The sequence below is a fragment of the Mesoplodon mirus genome (genome assembly GCF_964341445.2).
Source record: "Mesoplodon mirus genome assembly, chromosome: 4".
NCBI classification, from domain to species: domain Eukaryota; kingdom Metazoa; phylum Chordata; class Mammalia; order Artiodactyla; family Ziphiidae; genus Mesoplodon; species Mesoplodon mirus.
Genome location: NC_138979.1, coordinates 56,893,599 through 56,912,657, shown reverse-complemented (window position 1 = coordinate 56,912,657; position 19,059 = coordinate 56,893,599). Strand labels below are relative to the sequence as shown.

At 54.7% G+C, this 19,059-nt stretch overlaps 1 protein-coding gene across 2 annotated transcripts in view; it reads right to left on the bottom strand.

Annotated features, from left to right (window-relative positions):
• The window catches only part of SMAD6 (SMAD family member 6), a 75,678-nt gene extending 59,376 nt beyond the window's left edge, over nucleotides 1–16,302 (bottom strand). The window contains exons 1-3 of one of the 2 annotated variants that reach the window (XM_082619125.1): nucleotides 15,346–16,302; nucleotides 7,638–7,694; nucleotides 3,685–3,762 (exon numbers count right to left, since the gene is read on the bottom strand). In XM_082619125.1, the coding sequence (XP_082475251.1) occupies nucleotides 3,685–3,762; nucleotides 7,638–7,694; nucleotides 15,346–16,162 (952 nt within the window). In that variant the 5' untranslated portion in view covers nucleotides 16,163–16,302. The remainder of the gene's footprint in view (nucleotides 1–3,684; nucleotides 3,763–7,637; nucleotides 7,695–15,345) is intronic. The other variant, XM_082619126.1, reaches the window with a different exon arrangement.
• Between the last annotated feature and the right edge of the window lie 2,757 nt (nucleotides 16,303–19,059).

Genomic DNA, 19,059 nt, shown 5'->3' with positions numbered 1-19,059 from the left:
TTGCCCACCAGCCACTCACACCTTAGTATGAATTTAACCAGCTAATCTTGCTTTCCTCCGCAAACTAAATCGAAATAAAGGGAATGGGGGGTGGGGGTGGAGATGTTGCAGAGAGGAAGAGGATGCCCCTTAGACAGTCAAGGGGCAGCAGTTAGGCCAGGAAACCAGAGTGTCGAGGACCTGAAGTGAAGGCACCCCAAAAAGGGACTTCTAGGCTTTCAATTTTTCCAAATCCCACTGAAGACTCCAGGTGTAAGGGTCTTTACTTAGTGGAAGCTCCATGTTCTGGCCCCCTACTGGGTGATCTTGGTGAAGTCACTTGCCCCCCTGAGCTTCAGTTTTCATGTCTGTTTAGTGGGGATCACATATCGACATTTGGAGCCGACGTAGAGGTCAGATGAGAGGGTGTCAAGCATTCAGCAGAAGGCTGAAACAAGACAGTCTCCTGTCCTGCTGCCCTCCACCCTGCCCACCGATGCATCCTCAACTGCCCTGGCTGTGACTAAGCCTCAAAATCCCCCCATTTCCCCTACAGTGGCCTCAGCAACAGGACGGGAAAGTGAAACAGAGACCTTGGCGCTGGATAAAAATAGCCAGCCTCAGGTGGGGTGCTGGGATTGTCATTGTGCAAAACAAATAAGGGCAGCCTCCGTCCCAGAGCTGCAGACACCCTGCTCCAGCAACCCCCCTCCCAAGACGCTGAGAGAGGCCAGGCTCTCAGGGACAGCGCTGCCCACCCCCGCAGGATGCAGGGAGACAGAGGGGGCTGCGGGTGGTCTCCAGGTGGTCGGCAAGGTTCACCCGGTGGGGACACGGAGAAGCACAGAGCCCTGTGCCTCCTGCCAGGCCCCAGCCCTGTCCCTAGTACTTCAATCAGGACAGGCTGTCCCTGGCCTCCTTTTGATCACTCCACCTTGCCAGGTGTGGCTCAGGGAGGAGGATGGGGATCCTCACTGTGGAAGGCTGCGCAGTCACACCGTTCAGTCTCCCACCCCAAGCCTGCCGCTTACAGTTTGGGAATTTGGGCAGCTGGCCTGGCCATGAGCCTCGGTTTCCTCACCTCTGAAACAGGGGGAATCAAATGTGTCTCACTGGGTTGTGATAAGGAGTCAGCGAGATGAAGAATGACCAGCAGTCAGCAAAGTGCTTAGTAGTGAATGTCAACGTTAAATAAATAAATGTCAGCATCAGCATCCTCACGATCTGTCCTTGAGCATCAAACGCCTGGTCTGTCCCAATGCATTCTACCTGACTGTGCTCCTCACCTTTCTGACCTCACCTCCTGCCCTGCCTCCCATCTTTGCAGGATGAGTCTTGCTTCACCATCCACTGAGACAGCTCTGGGCCTTCTTCTCACCCTGCAGGGCCTCCCTCCCTGGGCCTGTCCTCCAAGGTGACAGCCACACACAGCCCCAGCTCTACATGCATCCAGGAGGCAGGGGCAGGGCCAAGCCATCGGTCCTGGGATCCCCACGGCACAAGTAAGCTAGAAAAGCTGAACTGTGAGTCCGCAGAGTGGGAGAAGACCCACGCCATCCCTGGGAGGGGCCTGGATGACTACAATGGGGAATGCCTACCAAGACCACCTGCAACCCAGACCAATCAACCCCCAAGAGGAAATCCCAAACTTCCTCCCCAGTTCCTTCAGTCCCTTAGAATCCCAAGGCAATGGATGCCAGATTTTCTCATGAGAGCCATGCAATCCTCATCCACGGTAAAGAGCATCACATCAGGGCCTTCTCACCAGTCAGTATCACCCAGATAGCTGGGTGGGAATCCCAAACACAGGCCCACTGGGCCCCAAAGGCAGCCCAACCTAATGGCCTCAGGGTCTCCGGAGACCTTCCAGCCTCCAGAGGGTGCTCTCTCCTGGGAACCGGATGTAGGGAGGGGCCTCCTGCAGGTGCTCTGGGGTCTGCTCTTTCCAGCCTGTGTCACACACCAGGCCATCTCTGGGATGACAGAGATCAAAAGAGATCACATCTGAGAACACACCATGAACCTGTAAGGCACCTCCACACACAGCAGTTTCCGCCATTAACAATGAGGGGAAGGGATGATGAAAAACTACCCATCTGTCTATACAACCAATGCCAGCGCAATCCATCTAAATTAAATACGCTCTGGCGGTTGGCAGGGACATGGAATCATGCATTCAGAAATACTTTTAAGCCTCTTGCTTCAAAATTATATGTGGCTTCCAACCACACAGGCACAGAGGAAGAAGAATGGATTAAAACGTCCACTTCTTGTGTTCATCTGGTTAGGTCTTTCAGGGAAAGACATTTTAACAAGTAGGGCCAAAAGGCAGGGATGAAAACAAAGTGGGCCAATGAGAGGGGCCACCAGAGACCAGAAGGCAAGTGGGACCCAAAAGACCTAGACCCCAGTACCAGCTGAGCCATAAGCTCTACTGTACTCCTGGGCAAGTCACCTCCTGCTCTGGTTTCTAGTTTCTCTATCTTCGAAACAGACATACTCTTGTGATCTCCCACGGCTGTGATGGAACATGGAACGGATGGGGAAGGGCTCTGGACACGGGGACTGGACAGGCAGCCCTGAGCAGCCAACACTGGGACACCCGTAGAGTCGTGGGGAGAGTACAGCAGGAATGACAGAGCTTCATGCGAAGTAAGTTCACTGGAGGTACATCCAGCCCTTGCAGAGAAGTGGGGGACAGAACAGTGGTCAGAAGCACAGTGACATGGTGGCAAATGGCTCTGCTCCTACGTGATCCTGGGCAAGTCATTTTACCGCTGTTCTGAGATGATGATTCTAAAGGGGCCCGAGTATAGGATGGGGAGGACAGCTCAGATGCAGGCAAACAGAGGCCTTCTCAAAGAGATCCAGCCATGCCTGCTGGGGAAGCATCTCCCGCCCAAGGGGCTGTCACCCAACGCAGCACAGAGCCAGGCCACAAGCCCCAGCTGTCCTCACAGCACACCCTACCCGCCCGCCATGCTCAAAAAAGGCCCCACAGACCTCGGCACTTGAGCCCCTCCTGGCCCTTGAAGCCCCCGGGTCACCACCAACATGTCATTTCTCAAGGAAAGCTTGATTTAGGTATTCCCCAGAATGTGAGGGTCCCTATGGCCAAGTCTTAAACGTGGGAAGTAGGGGAGGCTCCAAATCAGGGTTCTCTCTGCTTTCTAGCCCAGCACCCAGTGCTCAGGGAGAGACACGGAAAGCAGCAGCCTCTGGAAAACTCCTCGCTTGCTAGATTCTCCCCCATGACCATTCTACCCATTCCATTTCCCCCTCTTCTGACCCTGCGCATCGGTCCTTCCCCAGAGCAGGGACAGTAGGAGAAACCCAAGAAGACAAATGTAAACAAACACGTCCATTTTGCTGTCTCTCAGCAGCCTGGGGAGATGATCCCTTGCAAAATCAGGATGGAGAACTGGGCTGGGTTTTTATCATGTCCACAAGAGAAAACTGGTCAGAACATGGATTGCCAGGCACCTGAAAAGTTCTCATCCTTAGGCCTCATTCATACAGATTGTTCTTAACCCCAAGAACACCTGTGATGAAGACCCTGGCAGTCTTCTCCTCGAGGGGTGGGAGGCCCAGGGATAAGAAAAGGAGGGGGGACATCAACAAGACCTCCGTCAGGCCCCTGCCACTGGTCCCCCTCCTATAAAGTTCAACACAATGGCAACATGCAGGGAAGAAAGAAATGCCAACCTGAGAATTCACCCGGAGCCGTGATGAGGGAGTTGGTGGCCTCCGTTTCAGTGTAAGACAATGTGGAATCAGATAGATCTACAGGAGGAAAGAGAAAGAGAACTTAAGTTGGCTATGGGGTGTTCCTCTCTTCTTTCTCAAGGCAGCATGACCCTCACAACTTTCTTCCGCCACTCCCCGTCCCACGATCGCATGAGACCAGGCCAGCCAACCCTGGAACTCTTCTGGAAAATGCTGACTGCTGCAGCCCTGGCACCTGAAAAAGTTTCAATTGCTCTGGCCACAGAAATAACCCAAGTTCAGGGGACCGAGCAAGTAGTAACTTGGAGCCTTCTTGGGTAAGGTTAAATTAAGCCCCTAAACAATTCATAGCTGCTGTACTTAATTACAACCATTAAAATTCTTGAAGTTGTTCCTTCTTGCTTCCTTCCTTCCTTCCTTCCTCCCTCTGGAGCTGGGGAAACTCTGTTTTAACAAGTTACCAGCCATCCTCACTCTGTCCCGCTTACACCCCTCTAATTAAGGGCTCAAGCATTTGCTCCCAGATTAACTTTTTTCTCTCTCCCCTCCCCCACCCTCACATCCAAACCCACTCCCAGAGCAACTTTCAATGTCTAGACTATTTTTTTCTTTTCTTTTTTTTTTTTAAAGGCGTTCATTGTTGTTTAAATAGTTTTAAGTACCTCACATGGCGTGCGCTATTTGTTTTCCCCTGTCTGCAGTGCACTTAGATGGGGAAGGGAAATTCTTTTGCACGTTTTCTCTTGAACGCTGAGCTATTAGCGGGACAAGCGGATGCCTTGGGGGGCAGGCCGACTTGGAAAGTTCTTCCTGGGCCTCTGCCACTGCTACCAGCAACGGGGTGTTGTCCCCGTTAAGGGACACGTCTGTCCAGGAGTTGGAAGGCATGTTCTTTCTGGGAGGCTTGTAGTATCTTTCATCTTCTCACCCAGCACAACCCAGATGTGGCTCGGCTGGTCCCACCTGGCTTAGGAGAGTCACTCCAAGCTGGGGAATCCTGGCACAAAAACCGTTAGCCTAGGCCCTAGCTAGCTAGAATTCCATTTGATCCTGTAGGAATTTTTTCTTTCTACCACGTGGCTTGGGGAGCGGGAAGATGAAACGTTAAACAATTTGGCCTTTTTCTTTCTTTTTTTTTTTTTTTTTTTTTCTCGTTTCCCACTTGCCAGATGCTGACTGGGTGTTCTGGGTTTTATTTTGTTTTTTTGGTTTCATGTGATCACAGTGGCTTAGAAGTGAACTGACTTTTTGTTTATGAAAAACTAACAATGCAAGGAAAAGAAAATAATACAAAAAATAACTCGGACTATTTATCGGGGCCTGAAAAAATTATCTGCTGGTCAAATATGTTTGGAGGAAAATAGGGACAGATGGAAAATCTCTTTAAAAGAAGATAATAACCTCAATGCCTAAGTGGGAACCTCTTTGCTTTTCAGACCTAATCTTCCCAAAGTGTTCAGGCCCCAAGTCTTGCTGCCACTATTGTTCGAAGTAGCAACACCCCAGGCTGAACCCTGTTTCTTAGTGAACCGCTGTAGAGCCAACACAGACAGCTTTATGAACGTTCCAGGAGTGGGGGTGATGGGTGTTTTCCATCCTTCGCACCTATAAGTCTCTGCCATGCACTCTCCAAACGTTCACATCTAGTGCTTCTAGTGAGGCCCTACGAGGCTGCTGTAGAAAAAGAACACTCCCAACCTTGGTCACTGCTCGAGCCCCAAGGAGGAACCCCATCTGGAAGCTGGAGCCCCAGGTTCGAGTCCCACCTCCACTCTTACTCAGCAAAATCAGGGGTCACCAGCTTTGCCTGCAAAGGGCCCCGTAGTGAATATTTTCAGCTTTGTGAGCCCTACAATCTCCATTGCAACTATCCACCTCTGCTGCTGTCCTGAGGAAGTGGCCACAGACAGTACAGCTGGGTTCCAGAAGAACTTTGTTATGGACTCTGAAATTTGCATTTCATATAGTTTTCACATGTCACAACAGACATGCTTCTGCTTTCGGTGGTTTTTTTTTTTTTTTCTTAACCATTTTAAAAAGTAAAAACCATTCTTAGCTCAAGAGCCACACAAAAACAAATGGTGGGCTGTCATTTTCGGACCCTTGAGCTGTATGACCACCAGCAAGTGTCACTTCCTCTTTCTCCGTCGCAGTTGTCCCATTTGTAAAATAACCGGGACACCTGCTGATTTCCAAATGGTCACTTTGCCCCACTGGATGGAGTCCTGATTTTTGTGGCTTTATCACCGGCTGACCCACGATTCCTTGGGGCAATGATCCTTGACATTCAAGCTCAAGTGCTACATTTACTAAGAATGTTTGAGGGTTTTCCTTTTCCTCTACTAGAATGAGGGATCTTCTAAGCGACTAGTGCAATTATGTTAACTTAAAAAATGCTGGGCTTCCCTGGTGGCGCAGTGGTTGAGAGTTCACCTGCCGATGCAGGGGACACGGGTCCGTGCCCGGGTCCGGGAAGATCCCACATGCCGCAGAGCGGCTGGGCCCGTGAGCCATGGCTGCTGAGCCTGCGCGTCCGGAGCCTGTGCTCCGCAACGGGAGAGGCCACAACAGTGAGAGGCCCGCGTACCACAAAACAAAACAAACAAAAAAAAGGGCTGAGATGGGCCTGGGAGGGAAGGATGGGGAACCGCGGAGCTGAACAGGGGCTGCTCTGGGTTTCCACCTCAGCCCCACTGCTCATCAGCTGGGCGGTTCTCCCTGACCTTCGGCCTGATTCCTTGTCTACCAAGTGACAGGGTCCCACCAGATGACTGCTCCAGTCCCCCAGAGAACTAAATGAAGCTCCTCCATCCACGGTATGACCGTACTTCAGAAAAAACGGGAAGTTGCCGCCGTTAAGCCACTGACTCATACACCGTCATGGGACAGCCTCTGTCCTCCTAGACTGAGAAGGACAAACTCCTGAAGGGACCCGGTGGGCACTCCTGTCTCCACAGGGGGACCTGGAAGGAAGACTGGACTGGATGCCTCAGAGTTTATGACACTTAGAAGTGACCTCCCAGATGATGCTGACACACGCTACCGGGAAGAGGCCTTTACCAAAAACAAAACAAAACCCACTTTTTGTGGTCACTGGTGGAATGTGTTAGCATCAGTCCCACGCCGTCTGACTTCTAAAGCTCGAGTCCCACGGTCACAAAGTCACTCTCCCGGTACTATTCAGGCCATACTCACCCCACCACTTGGATTCTCCACTGGAGGAACCAGGAGGGCCAGGAAATGAGCCATTTCTACTTTTAAAACCACATGGATCTACCCCAGCGTACGGGCTGCTCATCTAGCCCCAAGGCTTTACAGAAAACACGTTCTACCTCTGAATGGGCCCTGCCAACAAAGACACTACCACTGAGGGGTACCCTCCATGCCAGGGGCTTGGTGTACCAAGACACTTGCTTTCTAAACATTCCAGCTGTTGTTTCTGCCCAGGTGAACTTCTTGGCTTAAAAGACCGGGGGCGGGGGCGGGGGGGAACATACAGCTCGTCTCAACAGTGATCGTGCTCAGCCTATGTGTCATAGTGCTAATTAATACACACCAAAGGAGAACCACGTAAGGCTGGGAGGGAAGGAGAGGAAAAGAGACAGAAACATCAACCCACCAGCATCAACAAGATGTTGAAGCTGAAACCCATTCGTCTCCCACAGGCCCATGGTTAAAGGTCACAGAGAGGTTAATGATGAGCGAGGAATTTCAAGACGTAAATAGCCCGCTGCAAAGGCACTGCAAAGGCTGGGTCGGCTCTGGCCCAACTGGGGGTGTGTTTGTAAAACTTCACCCACCACATTTCAAAGGCAACCAGGCTGGTGATCCCTCCCTCCCCTCCTTCTCTGGCCCTTCAGCACTGAGGCAGGGCCCTGTGGGAGCCTGGAAAGGAGGCACCTCCTCAAAGGTCAGAAGGAGGACACACTTACCCAGTGGCTTGTACTCGTCGCGGGGAGACAGCCGAGAGTAGGGGGGTGGCGGTGATTCTGGAAGACAGGAGACAACGTGTCACTGCTGGGATGGGAGAGTTCACACATGGGGGTCCTACATGCTTTTGATTATTGGTTTCCTCAAATAATAAACCCAGCTCCCAGGAACTCAGCACCTCTGCTGCCCCAGTCCCCTGGAACAGCACTGCCCAACAGGGAAAGCCACAAACTTGGGGTACAGACCTGGGCTCAATCCCTGCTCTGTCACCTCTGGCTGTGTGACCGCAGGCAAGTTACCTCACCTCTCTGAGCCTGTTTCCTCGGCTCTAAAATGGGGACAATAATCAGAGACCTCCCAGGTTTGCCAGGAGGGCAAAAGGAAATAATGTATGTAAAGTGCTCAGGACAGCTCTTGGTACTGCAGAAAATACCTCCACAAACAGTAACTATTATTATTATAATGAGAGAAACAGGGGTACAGGGAAAGTCAAAGCTAAGGTGGCCTGTTAAAATACAGGATGCTCAGTTAAAGCTCAATTTTGGATATACATGGCATAAACTTTTAGCATAAGTATGTCCCTTGCAATATCTGGGACATACTTATACTAAAATATTATGTGTTATTTATCTGAAATTCAAATTTAACAGGGCATTCTGTAATCTTCTTTGCTAAGTTTGGCAACTCTAGTCAGAATTGACTGACTGCAGAGGCCCACATAGACATAGGAGATCCCTTTCAAACAAACTACATTAGAGCAAATGACCTTCAGGGCAAGGAGGAGGACATGATTGGTTGGAACCCAGGAAGCCAAATCCAGCTCCCTGGATGGGAGACCTTAAACCAGTCACTGCCAGCTCTTGGCTTCAGTCTCCCCCTCTGTAAAGAGAAGGAGTGGAACACACAATCTCCGTGGCCTTCCAGCTCAGACCCTCTGCGATTCTTTATTGTCTATGGTATTTTTCTTTGGGTTTCCTTTCATTTGCCTAAAATACTTGTCCTTAAAAACATATACTTTGTCTTCAGAAGAATTCCTTAGGCCTCTTGCTTTCTGGGAAGTAACAATTTGCTTAACTAAGTAACAATTTGCATGAATGAAATGACCCTTCATTTTCCTTAAAAGAAACTAAAGACCATCAAATCGCAAACTAAAACAAACTCTCAGTGGTAGTAAAGTGGTAATAACTATTATTAGGCAGGTATCAGGAATGACACAAGGGGTAATAAGTGTTTTTCACAATTATAATAAGGCACAATTAGTCGCAGGAGCAGGCAGCTTCACCTCTTCCCCACCCCGGCTTTTCCAGCTAGAAATGAGTTCAACAAAGTGAAGGCGCTGGAGTCTAAAAACAGGGAATCTTTTGTGGACTGGAGTTAGGGAGAAGGAAAATGAATCATGGATTAGCCACTGGGAGCGAAGCAAACATTTGCTGAATGTGTACCCTCTGTCTCTCTCTGTGCTGGGACCTTTCCATTTCATTCACTGTATTTTATTCTTTTGGACCTTAGGTACAGAGTGGTTAATCATGCTCATTGGGTGCCTATTTTCATTTCCTCCTTTCTTAAAAATAAGTAAGATGACCATTATCATTCCCATTTCACAGATGAGAAGACTGACTTGCCCACTGTTCCCCAGCCAATCATGGTGGAGCTGGGATTTGAGCCCAGGCCTGACTCTGCTCTACACCCCAATGAGACAGGCAGTCAAGAGGAACCCTATCTTCTACCCCTTCATCCCAGCTGGGTCTGGTACATCATATGCACAGAAAGTGTTCAGTAAACAGATGTGGACAAAGACAATGGTGACAAGGATAATGGTAAAGTTGGGGGCATCAGTGGACAAAAGTGTGGAGAAAGAGGACCTATGGGGCCAAAAGGGTGACCCAAAGGAGACCTCAAATAAGACTCAAGGAGGGGGGCTATTTGCCTTCAGTAGGAGCCCCCTTATCCACCAGTCTTGGAGGGGCTAGAGACCAGACTCTCAGGACAAGAGGCGAAATACAGGTAGGGCTAGCACTCCACAGGGAAAGAGAATTGAAGCCAGTGCTCCCACTGTACAGAGGAGAAGACTGAGGCCTGAAGAGTAGAAGTGACTCCTTGAGGGCCAGACAGGGAGCTGGTGTAGAGGCAGAACCGGAGGCTAGGTATCCTGACCCCCAGCCTCATGTCCTTTCCACTACCCCACTAACTTATCAGAAGGTCTGCAACTCCTGTGTCCGGGTTCCTCTTGCAAACATCTAATTGGCTGAGGCCCAGGCCATACATAGTAGGGAGCTCTGGACATCTGCCCCCAGATCTGTCCCCCAAAGTGAAACCTGGCAGCAATGGGCTGCGGAAGCTGGAGTCAAGCCACTGTAATCAACCCCAGCATCTCTGCCTGGGGCTGCTTACCTGGGGCCTGTAAAGGGTTGGCGGGGGGAGCTCATGAAGATCCCCCTCACAGGAGCCGCCTGGGCCTTGAGTGACACCCACCACCCATGCCCACACCTGGGCTGGGGGCTCTAATGCATGAGTGAGACAGAAAGCATATCTACAGACTTGGGACATCAGACACACCAGCCAGTGAGGAACTGCAAAGCCTTCAGGAGGGACTTTACCAGCACCCACACCCCGCTTCGTTCCAGCAAAACGATCTGCACAGAGATTGGAGGCACATCACCAACTTCCATCCTAGGCAAGTAAAAAAGAGACTGCACCCCAAGACACGGAGATTTAGAATGTCAGAGGTCCCCCCAACTCAATTTCTTATTTTAACTGATGGGGCAAGTGGGGTTGAGGCAGGTAAAGGGCCCACCCAAGACCACACAGGGAGGCAGGAGATGTTATTCTACTTCAGCTGAACAAAGGGGGAGGCCAGTTCAGGACCAACATCAAGTTACTTTTTAAAAAAAACAACAGAGTTATCATTCACATACCCTAAGATCTACTCTTTTAAAATATACAATGCAGTGGTTCTTAGTACATTCAGAGTTGTGAGACCAATACCACCAACTAATTTCAGAACATTTTCATCACCCCAAAAGGAACCCTGCCCCATTCACAGTCAGTCCCTATTCCCCCAACTCCCAAACCTCAGGCAACCACAAATCTACTGTCTATCCTCATGGGTTTGCCTATTCTGGACGTTTCACACAAATGGATTCCTACAACAGAAGGCCTTTTGTGTCTGGCTTCTTTCACTTAGCATACTGGTTTCCAGGCTCTTCCATGCTGTCACTTCTATCGTACTTCATTCTTGTTTATGGCTGAATGATATTCCACTGGGTGGCTATATCACACATTTTGTTTATCCATCTGTCAGCTAATGGACATTCAGACCGTTTCCACCTTTTGGCTCTCAGGAATAACGCTGCTATGAACAATACTGAGGAACCCTTAACTGGCACCTCGGCCTCACTCCAACACATCCACCCTCCCTCCACAGATCTGGGAGGATGGAGCCCCAGGACATGAACTCAGGTAGGACAAAAGGTCAGAAGAGAAAGCGTAGGCTGCCTCCAGGCCCTCTGTCACCACACTCCCGTCTTAGAAGCTATCTTAGTACTTAGAAAAGTTGTGTTGATTTCTAAATAATAACTTACGTGCTCTAAACTTTAAGGGGAGAACTCTTAGAGCCTGCAGGCCCCTCAGAAAGAAATGATCATAGGCGGGCGGGAGGGAGGGAGGGAAAGAGAGATCAGAAACTCCAGCCCCCCCAGACAGCCAGCCTCAGGCATCAACTTCAGGAATCTCCTCCAACTTCCTTCATAAGTGAGAGCAGTCAGCCAGGGGCCGAGTGTACCAGAAGGCTAGCGCTCTCAGCCCAATGCAGCTCAGCTTAGCTCAGCAGAGACGAGGCTCTGGTTAGCCCCCAGGGGGTACTTAGCCTTTCGGGATCTAGACCCTAATTCTAAAGCCAGAAGAGTCCACAGCCTCTCCCACTGCCTGGTAACCTTTCAGTTGAAGACATTACCTTCCACCCCTATCTGTACAGCCTAGCATCTTGCTTAGGAAAGGTCCATGCGCCTCCCTGTGCCTCCCAGCTTTCACCCTCCCAAGGGGTGCCCTCCTGGGTGCCTGTCCCCTCCAGCCCCAGGACCTGAAGGCTCAACCCCAAGCCCCAGGGTGGGAGACGCAGAAGAGAAGCTCCTGGTGCTTTAAGGCCGGCAGAGCCTAATTGCCCAGATTCCCCCGGCAGCCAGATAAACAGCGCGGCAGGCTGGCGCCAGCAAGAGGCAAACTGCACATTATCACCCCTTCCTCACCTCCAAGGAGGAGCTCGGAGGAGCAGGGCGGGCAGGGCCGAGGGGCCGCCAGAGGGGCCGCCAGAGGGGCGGGGCGGGGGCTTGGAAGCCCAACTTGAAATTGATCTCATTTCAAAGGGATAATGCCAGGCCAAATAAAAGGAAAACTTTCTAGCCCATTCTAATTCCTATAGTCCTGGCCTGGGAACCCTGTGTTTTCCTAGGCGGCCTCCTCCAGTCGTTTAGAAGTTCTCTCTCGCTCTCTCTCTTTCCCTGGCGCAATTTGGATAATAGTAATTTACTGAATATAATTACATAAAAAAAAAAGTGGTGAAGCAAAGAGCAGGAGATTTATTCCAAAGTTAATGGATACTTTCGAGAGAAAGGAGCTCTATAAACACAAGTTAGAACTGTGATTAAAGTATTTCTCCACATTTCCGTCCACATAGGCACCAAGCTCAGTGAACTGGCTTTTCCAGGGACAGAAAGATACACCAGAGGGAGGGAAAGCTAGGGCCTGACTCCCACAGGAGCGGGAAGCCCAGGGCAGAGCTGGGCACACAGGACCCCACTTTCTGAGACAAGCATGGGGGAGAAGGCAGGCCTGTGTCACCTGGAATCCTCCCAGCAGACCCTCAGAGATTCTGTTCACCACTCCCTCGCTTTACAGATGAGAAAAGAGGCCCAAAGAGGGGAATTGGCCCCAATGCCCCAAAGCAAGTTGAAAGATGGAGCAGGGTTTGCTCTGAACAGCAGGGGGCCGCACTGCCCAGAAAGGGGCCGTCTCACTAGGGATCCCTGTGGGGGTCAGGGGGGCACTGGGGGGCCGGTGGGTGTCCCTCAGTTGGCCCACTGGGTGTTCCAGCGTACTCTCTATGGGTGTACCTGCCCCAGTGCCCCAGCCCTCTCCCCCAGAGCCCGGGAAGGAGCAGTCTCCTTATCAGGACGCGCACGGCTGAGCTCCAGCTATGCACCCGCCCAGCTCCAGGAGCCAGGCTGGCGGCCAGGAGGCGGCGGTGGGGTGGACAGCAAAGGGCTCCCCCAGTCCTCAGTCCTGGCGGCCCAAGCCATCAGGCAGGGGATGGAGCAAGAGGATCAGCCTGGTGCCTACCGGAAACTTCCCAGACCACCAGTCCTCCCTACGGCCCCCGGCGTGGCTTGAACGGGCTGTGGGGGGCGGGGCTTGGGCTAACGAAGTAGCAGGAGAACAGGCTCAGTCCCTGCAACAGCGCCTCCTTCTGGGAGGAGAAGAGGAGTCAAGTGCCAATGCTTAGTCTGGAATTTGAGGTGGAGAACGTTTCTAGAGCCGCCCCCACTGACCCACAGAGAGACCAAGAGGTTACTCCTCAAAGGTCAACTTGTCGATACCGGCAGGGCAGAGCCTAGGACCAGGTCCATGGGTCAGAACCATTCCACTGCAGTTTGCCCATCAACTTAAAACTGCTCAAGGCCACCGAACTCAAACCAAGACCCAAGCTGACTTACCCAAGGAGTACGGGCAGGGTGGGTCCTGCCTGTCTCCAGTTTTCTTCACCCCACCCCTTCCCACCCTCACACCTGAGCCTGCCTGGTACCCTGACTCCCAGCGGGCCCTCTCCTCCTCCCCGACACCCACCTCCCCTTACCCATCCATCCGCCAAGGCCCCGCTCCAGGTTAGAGCTCTGAGGCTCCTAGAGGTGCTCCTGTTACATGCACACCCCACAGTGCTCTGAGAGTTCAGACCCTCTGGCCTGGCCCTGCTTCCCCCATCTCTGTCCCAACTCTCCCCCCGCCGCAACCCGAAGATTCTGTTTCTTAAGGGCATGGATCCTACTCATATTTCCACTCTCCCCACTACAGCACCCAGCATGCTGTCTGGCACAGAGTAAGTACTCAACAAATATTCGCTAGCAGACTGATGTGGTGAGAGAGAAAATGCCCAGCGGGGCCTTCCAGAAGAGCAGAGGGGCCCCCACCAATTCTCTCCCCCTGAAAACGGGACCAGGGACAGGGCAACCACAAACAGGGCCCTCCTCCTCAGAGGCAGGGAGGAGCCAGGGTGGAAGAGGGGAGAAAGCCACTTCCAGGGAAAGCTGTCAGAAAAGGAACAAGGAGCACAGAAAGCCCGCAGAGGGCCACAGGCCAGCGACTGCCCAAAGCCCCTGAGAATCAGGCCTGGAGTTGACCATGCGGGGCGCAGGGCAGCCAGATCAATGCTGCCTCTCCCCACCCCAGCCCCCATCAGTGCTCTCTCTTCAGGAACCACCACTGAGGCACCGTCCTTCCCGTCCTTCCCCTCCAGCACCACCCCAGACACCAACAAGACACCTGGGACAAATCCAGGCTTCTAGCCCCACCCTCCCCTTCCACGCTGGGAGTCAGGAGACCTGTGTGATCTGACCTTCTTAAATGCCCCCAGGCTGGGTGCTGCCTCTCTCCAGAGGAGCCAGGCCGGAGGAACTCAGAGCCTGCCCAGACCCAACAGTCTATAACCCTCTGAGAGTCCCATCCCTGCAGAAGCCCCAGTACCACCTAAGATGCATACACCCAGAAGATGCTGCAGGCTAAAAATGTGTGATCCCTGCAGTGCAAGGGAAGGGGGCGGTGGGGGTGGGGGGGTGAGGATGCAAGCTTCTGGCCTGCCTGGAGTCTCCTTCTGTCCTCACCTCTGCTACAGCACCCAGGGCCTGCTCAGGTAAGCAGGACTGGGTAGATGGTGTGTGCAGAAAAATCCCAAGAGGACAAAGAAGGGGGGCAGTTCTCAAAAGTACTAAAATATCCAGCTTCCTTCCCTACCTAGACACCTCCAGGACCCTCGGCTCTCTAAAAAAGCTGGGCACAGGATTGAGAATGATGATGACAGAAGGTCCTGGCATTTGACACCCAAGGGATGCTGGCAACAATCAAGAGGCAAAAGGGCAAGAGGGTGATCTCCACTCTGAGAAGGGTTACCCCGCAAAAGCTTTGCTCCAAAGTATAGACAGGAACAAGTGGGACAGTCTACAAACACTTTGGACTCTAGTCATGAATTGCCTACACCCAATTTCACGACATATATCTACCTGGATACGACAAAGCATAATATACCGTAGGTATAGGCATATGCACACAAATGCTACAGGCCGGGGCACGGACTGGGGGTAAATGGGCTTGGGGTGGGGGGGTGGCACTCAAGTCTTTGGCCTTTCCTAGACCTGCCCTCCTCTTCCACCGTCTGGAAAGCTGGAGCCTGCCTCAGGTCCCTGAAGCTGCACAGAGAAAACTCCAACGCGCACCCTTCTCAGTTTGCCAGAGCCTTAAGATGAAGTTGCCGTGTGCGCCCACATCCCCACTCCCCGGCTCTCCTGCCAGCGTGAGGCGCCTCCACTGGGAGCTCCCACGCTCCAGGGGCACCCGGGGGAGCACCCGCAGCTCCGCCCGCCCGCCAGAGGTGTCAAGGAGAGACAGGAGGCCGCGGAAGGGGGCGGGAGGTGAACCCCGAGGGCCCGCCGGGCGCGGCGCGCTCACCTGGCCCGCAGAGCCGGCTGAAGTGGTAGGGGTTGCAGCACACGGTGGGGCCGTCGGCGGCGGCGGCGAAGCTATGGCAGCCGCACAGGGGCTTGAGCTCCACGGCGTGCTGCAGGTCGGGCCAGCGGAAGAGGCGGCCGAGCAGCAGCTGCGGCGGCGCGGGCTGGCCGCCCAGGCGGAGGTCGGCGCGCGGCACCAGCACGCAGCCGCCCGGCACGCCGCCGCGGGACTCCACCGCCTCCAGCAGCGTGTCCAGCGAGCGCTCCTTGAGCCGCTTCAGCAGCGAGTACGTGACCGTCTTGAGCTCCTGCTCGAGCAGCAGCAGCCGCGAGCGGGCTTCGCGACTCCGCCCGCCGCCCGTCGGCTCCAGGGCCGCCCCGGCCAGGGGGTCGCCGGCGTCCCGGGGCGCGCCGGCGGCGTCCCGCTCCGAGAAGAGACAGCAGGTCACCGTCTCGCAGTCACTTTCGGGCAGCCAGCCCCGGCCTCCCGGCTCCGCCACGTCCAGCGGGGAGCCCCCAGAGCCGGCCCCCGGCTCCGACATGGGCCTCGGGGGGCCCCCTGCGCGCCGGCGCCTCCCAGCGCCCTGGGCGCCTCGCTGTCCCACCGCGTCCCGGGGCCGCCTCAGGGCTACCGGGCGGACTTCGGGGCGGCCGCAGCCTCCGCCTTCTCGTGCCCGCGGGGCCGGCTCAGCTCGGCTGCCCACGCTCCCATCCTCGTCGCCGCCGCCGCCGCCGCCGCCGCTGCCTTCCTCCCGGTCGGGGACCACACGACTTCGCCAAAGTCGCCGCACCAGCCCCGAGCGTTTGGACCTGAACATACGATATCCTTTGGCGCCGGGGGTGGGGGGGAGGCGGTCTCCGGTTACCGGGGGTCCGTTTCCTCAGCGAGGCGCCGGCTGCGCGGGCCGCAGCCCCACATGAAGCTCTGCCGCCGGGCGCCGTGCAGACCGCGCACAGCCTGTCGTCGAAGGGGCGCCGCAGGGCTGCAACATGAGGGAGCTCGCCAGGGCGGGACGGCGGGGAACGCGCGCACGCCGAGCCGCAGTCCGCGCTCGGCCCGCGACTACATGGACCCCGGCGCCCGGGCAGCTCAGCAACTCCAGCCCCGGCTCTTTAGAGGGACTGCAGACTGCGCGCCTCCAGCAAGACCCCGCATGGGCCGGAGAGCCTTCAAAAGTTATGGGGCTGGTCCATGAGCACAAAGCGCTCGCGCCGAACCCCCCAAATGTGTCTGGGAAGCCCTGCCTTTAAAACCCAAGCACTTCACTACATGGGCTTTTCCTGCAGGATCCGAAAGGCAGGCTTGTTGATACCCTCGGCTTCCTTCTTACTCCCTGCAGAAAGATAAAAAGAAAAAGAAAAAAAGGAAAGAAAGAAAAAGAAACCCCAAACAAAACCAAAATCCCTGTAATTGCATGCACGAAAAGCCAACTCCGTCTCAGGTCCCAGGCGCTAGATGCACTTGGAGCGAATTTCTCCTGAACGCGGGTGTCAACACATGAGTGGAAACTGTAAAAATCCCAAAGAGCTGCTGGGAATCCTTAATTAAAAATGCAATCCACCGAGGCAGAGGTCGTAGCCCGCCCCACGCTGCGCTCGGACGCCCCGGACGCTGCGGCTGCAGAGGTCGCCCCCCTCCCCCCTCCACAAAAAGTGCCTCCCGGTGGCCCCGTGGTCCCGGCGAGGTCTGGCGAGGCAGCGCCCGGCGGCTCTTTCTCTCGGCTCGTCTCCCTCGCTCGCTCCCCCGCTCGGCTCTCTCTTTTTTGTTCTCCTCAAACGCACACTGAGGGCCCCCGGAGGAGCGCCGCGGAGTCATTGGCTGCCTCCCATCATATGCCAGTCTAGACACTTTGGCGGCTCCGCGGCGCTGATTGTTGCGCAAACAAGGTTTCAAGTTTCTTAACTCTTAAAGGAGAACACGTCCCATTGCAGGGCCCGAGGCTCCGAGGGGCCGGCTCCCGGGGCGGGCCGAGCCCCGGCCCCCGCCCCACGCTTGCCCCAGCCCCCCCGCCCCGGGCCTGACAGCGCCCACGGCCTGCTCTCTGGCTCGCGTGCGCCGCAGGCACGGATGCGAGCGCGCGCTCGCACACACACACACACACACACGCGGTTACACAAACCACGGGCGGGCTGCTCGAGGGCTCGGCGGACTCACTAAGACTAGGACGCAAACGGGGCGCTTTGCCTCTCCCTGGCTTGTGCACAAACTTACAAACACACATTGCACTTTAGAATTGGTACAAACCCCCATCCCAGGGAAGGCTAATAAAAATGGGTGTGCGTGTATGCTTTCCTGGCTTGCGTCTCTTAGGAGCAGGGGGCGGCTGATTTGTTGGAGTAGCGGGAGCTAGCGTGATAGCACGAGGTTTCCACACCCCCTGCGCAAAGTCAGGGGTTGGCCGCCGGGCCAACCGGGGGGCGTGGAATGCCTCGCGCAGCGGGACTCTAGGCTTACTCGAGGTAGGGGAGTTTCAGAGGGTGGGGTACAGGCGGGGAAGGTCTTCTCTCGGGCCCCTCTCGGTCGCCAAGTCTCTTTACCTCGGAGCTAGGCGGGCCGCCAGCCGTCCCGGGGTTGGGCGACTCCTCCACCCCCTTCCCTTCCCCAGTTTATTCTCTGCACCACGGAGAGGGATGTGGGTAGGGCTCGTGATTTCCCCAGCGACGTTTCACCATGGCAATGGGGGTGGGTTGGGGGGCCGGGTCCCGCCTGATCCGGGGCGAGCTGGTGGGAGCGCGGCGGCAGCAGCGAGCAGCCCGGCGAGGTAAGGGTTAAGGCCGCTCTTGCCCCTGGAGCCGGCGCGGCGGGGTACCTCCTCGGGCGCTCTTGCTAGTCCGAGGGTGGCAAAAGTTCAAGCTTGTAAAGTCAGGATTGGCCCCGCGCGGAGGGAAAAAAGGCCTGGTCCCCCCTCCCACCCCGGGCGCGGCGCCGATTGGCCGGGCCACTGAGCGGGCACCGCCCTCTCCCCAGCGCTTGGCGGCCCCGCCCCCGGCGTGGTGTCCCGCCCCTTTCCGGGCAAGAACTAGACCCGCACTGAATGAAAGAAATTCCGCTACTCTCATTGGCCCAGGGCTGGACGCCATTCCCCGCCCGCCCGGGCCGAGGGGTTGCAGGCGCGCGGGTCTCCCTCGGGAGTTCCCACGTGTGGGACTGGCCTTGTGAGCGTGCTGCGGTGCTAGTCCCCGGGCGGGCCCGAGTTGTGTGTACGCTGGGGGAAGGCCGGTGTTTGCAGGAAGGACTTAGAACCCTTTGCTGAGCTTTACCTGGAGCCAGGTACCGTTCGCTCCGCTCCCTCTGGGAGAGGCGGTTACTCTCGCGAATGGTGGGCCGGACTTAGAAGCTTCCCATCCTTCATCCCCTTCTTCTTTGGCCCAATCAAAATAGATGTCTTGGCCTCCGTTTGAAAAACGGAGATGATGATGCCTGCCCTGCGTTCTTCACAGAAACATGAGGATCCTAGGAGACAGTGCCTTTTAAGTGCACAAATCGTAAGCAAACAGGGTGAATTTTCACAAGTGAACAAAACACCTGTGTAAGCAACACCTAGAGGACAACGGATCTTGTGGCCCCTTTTCAGTCACTTCTGACCCCTGGGGAAATGAATGCGTCTTAAAATGCAAGGAGAAACTTAATGTGATGTAAAGTGTTTTCTTTCATCAGGGTATCTGCTGGTTTGGCTGTGGATTACAATAGCTTGTGCTTACTATGGGCAAGGCC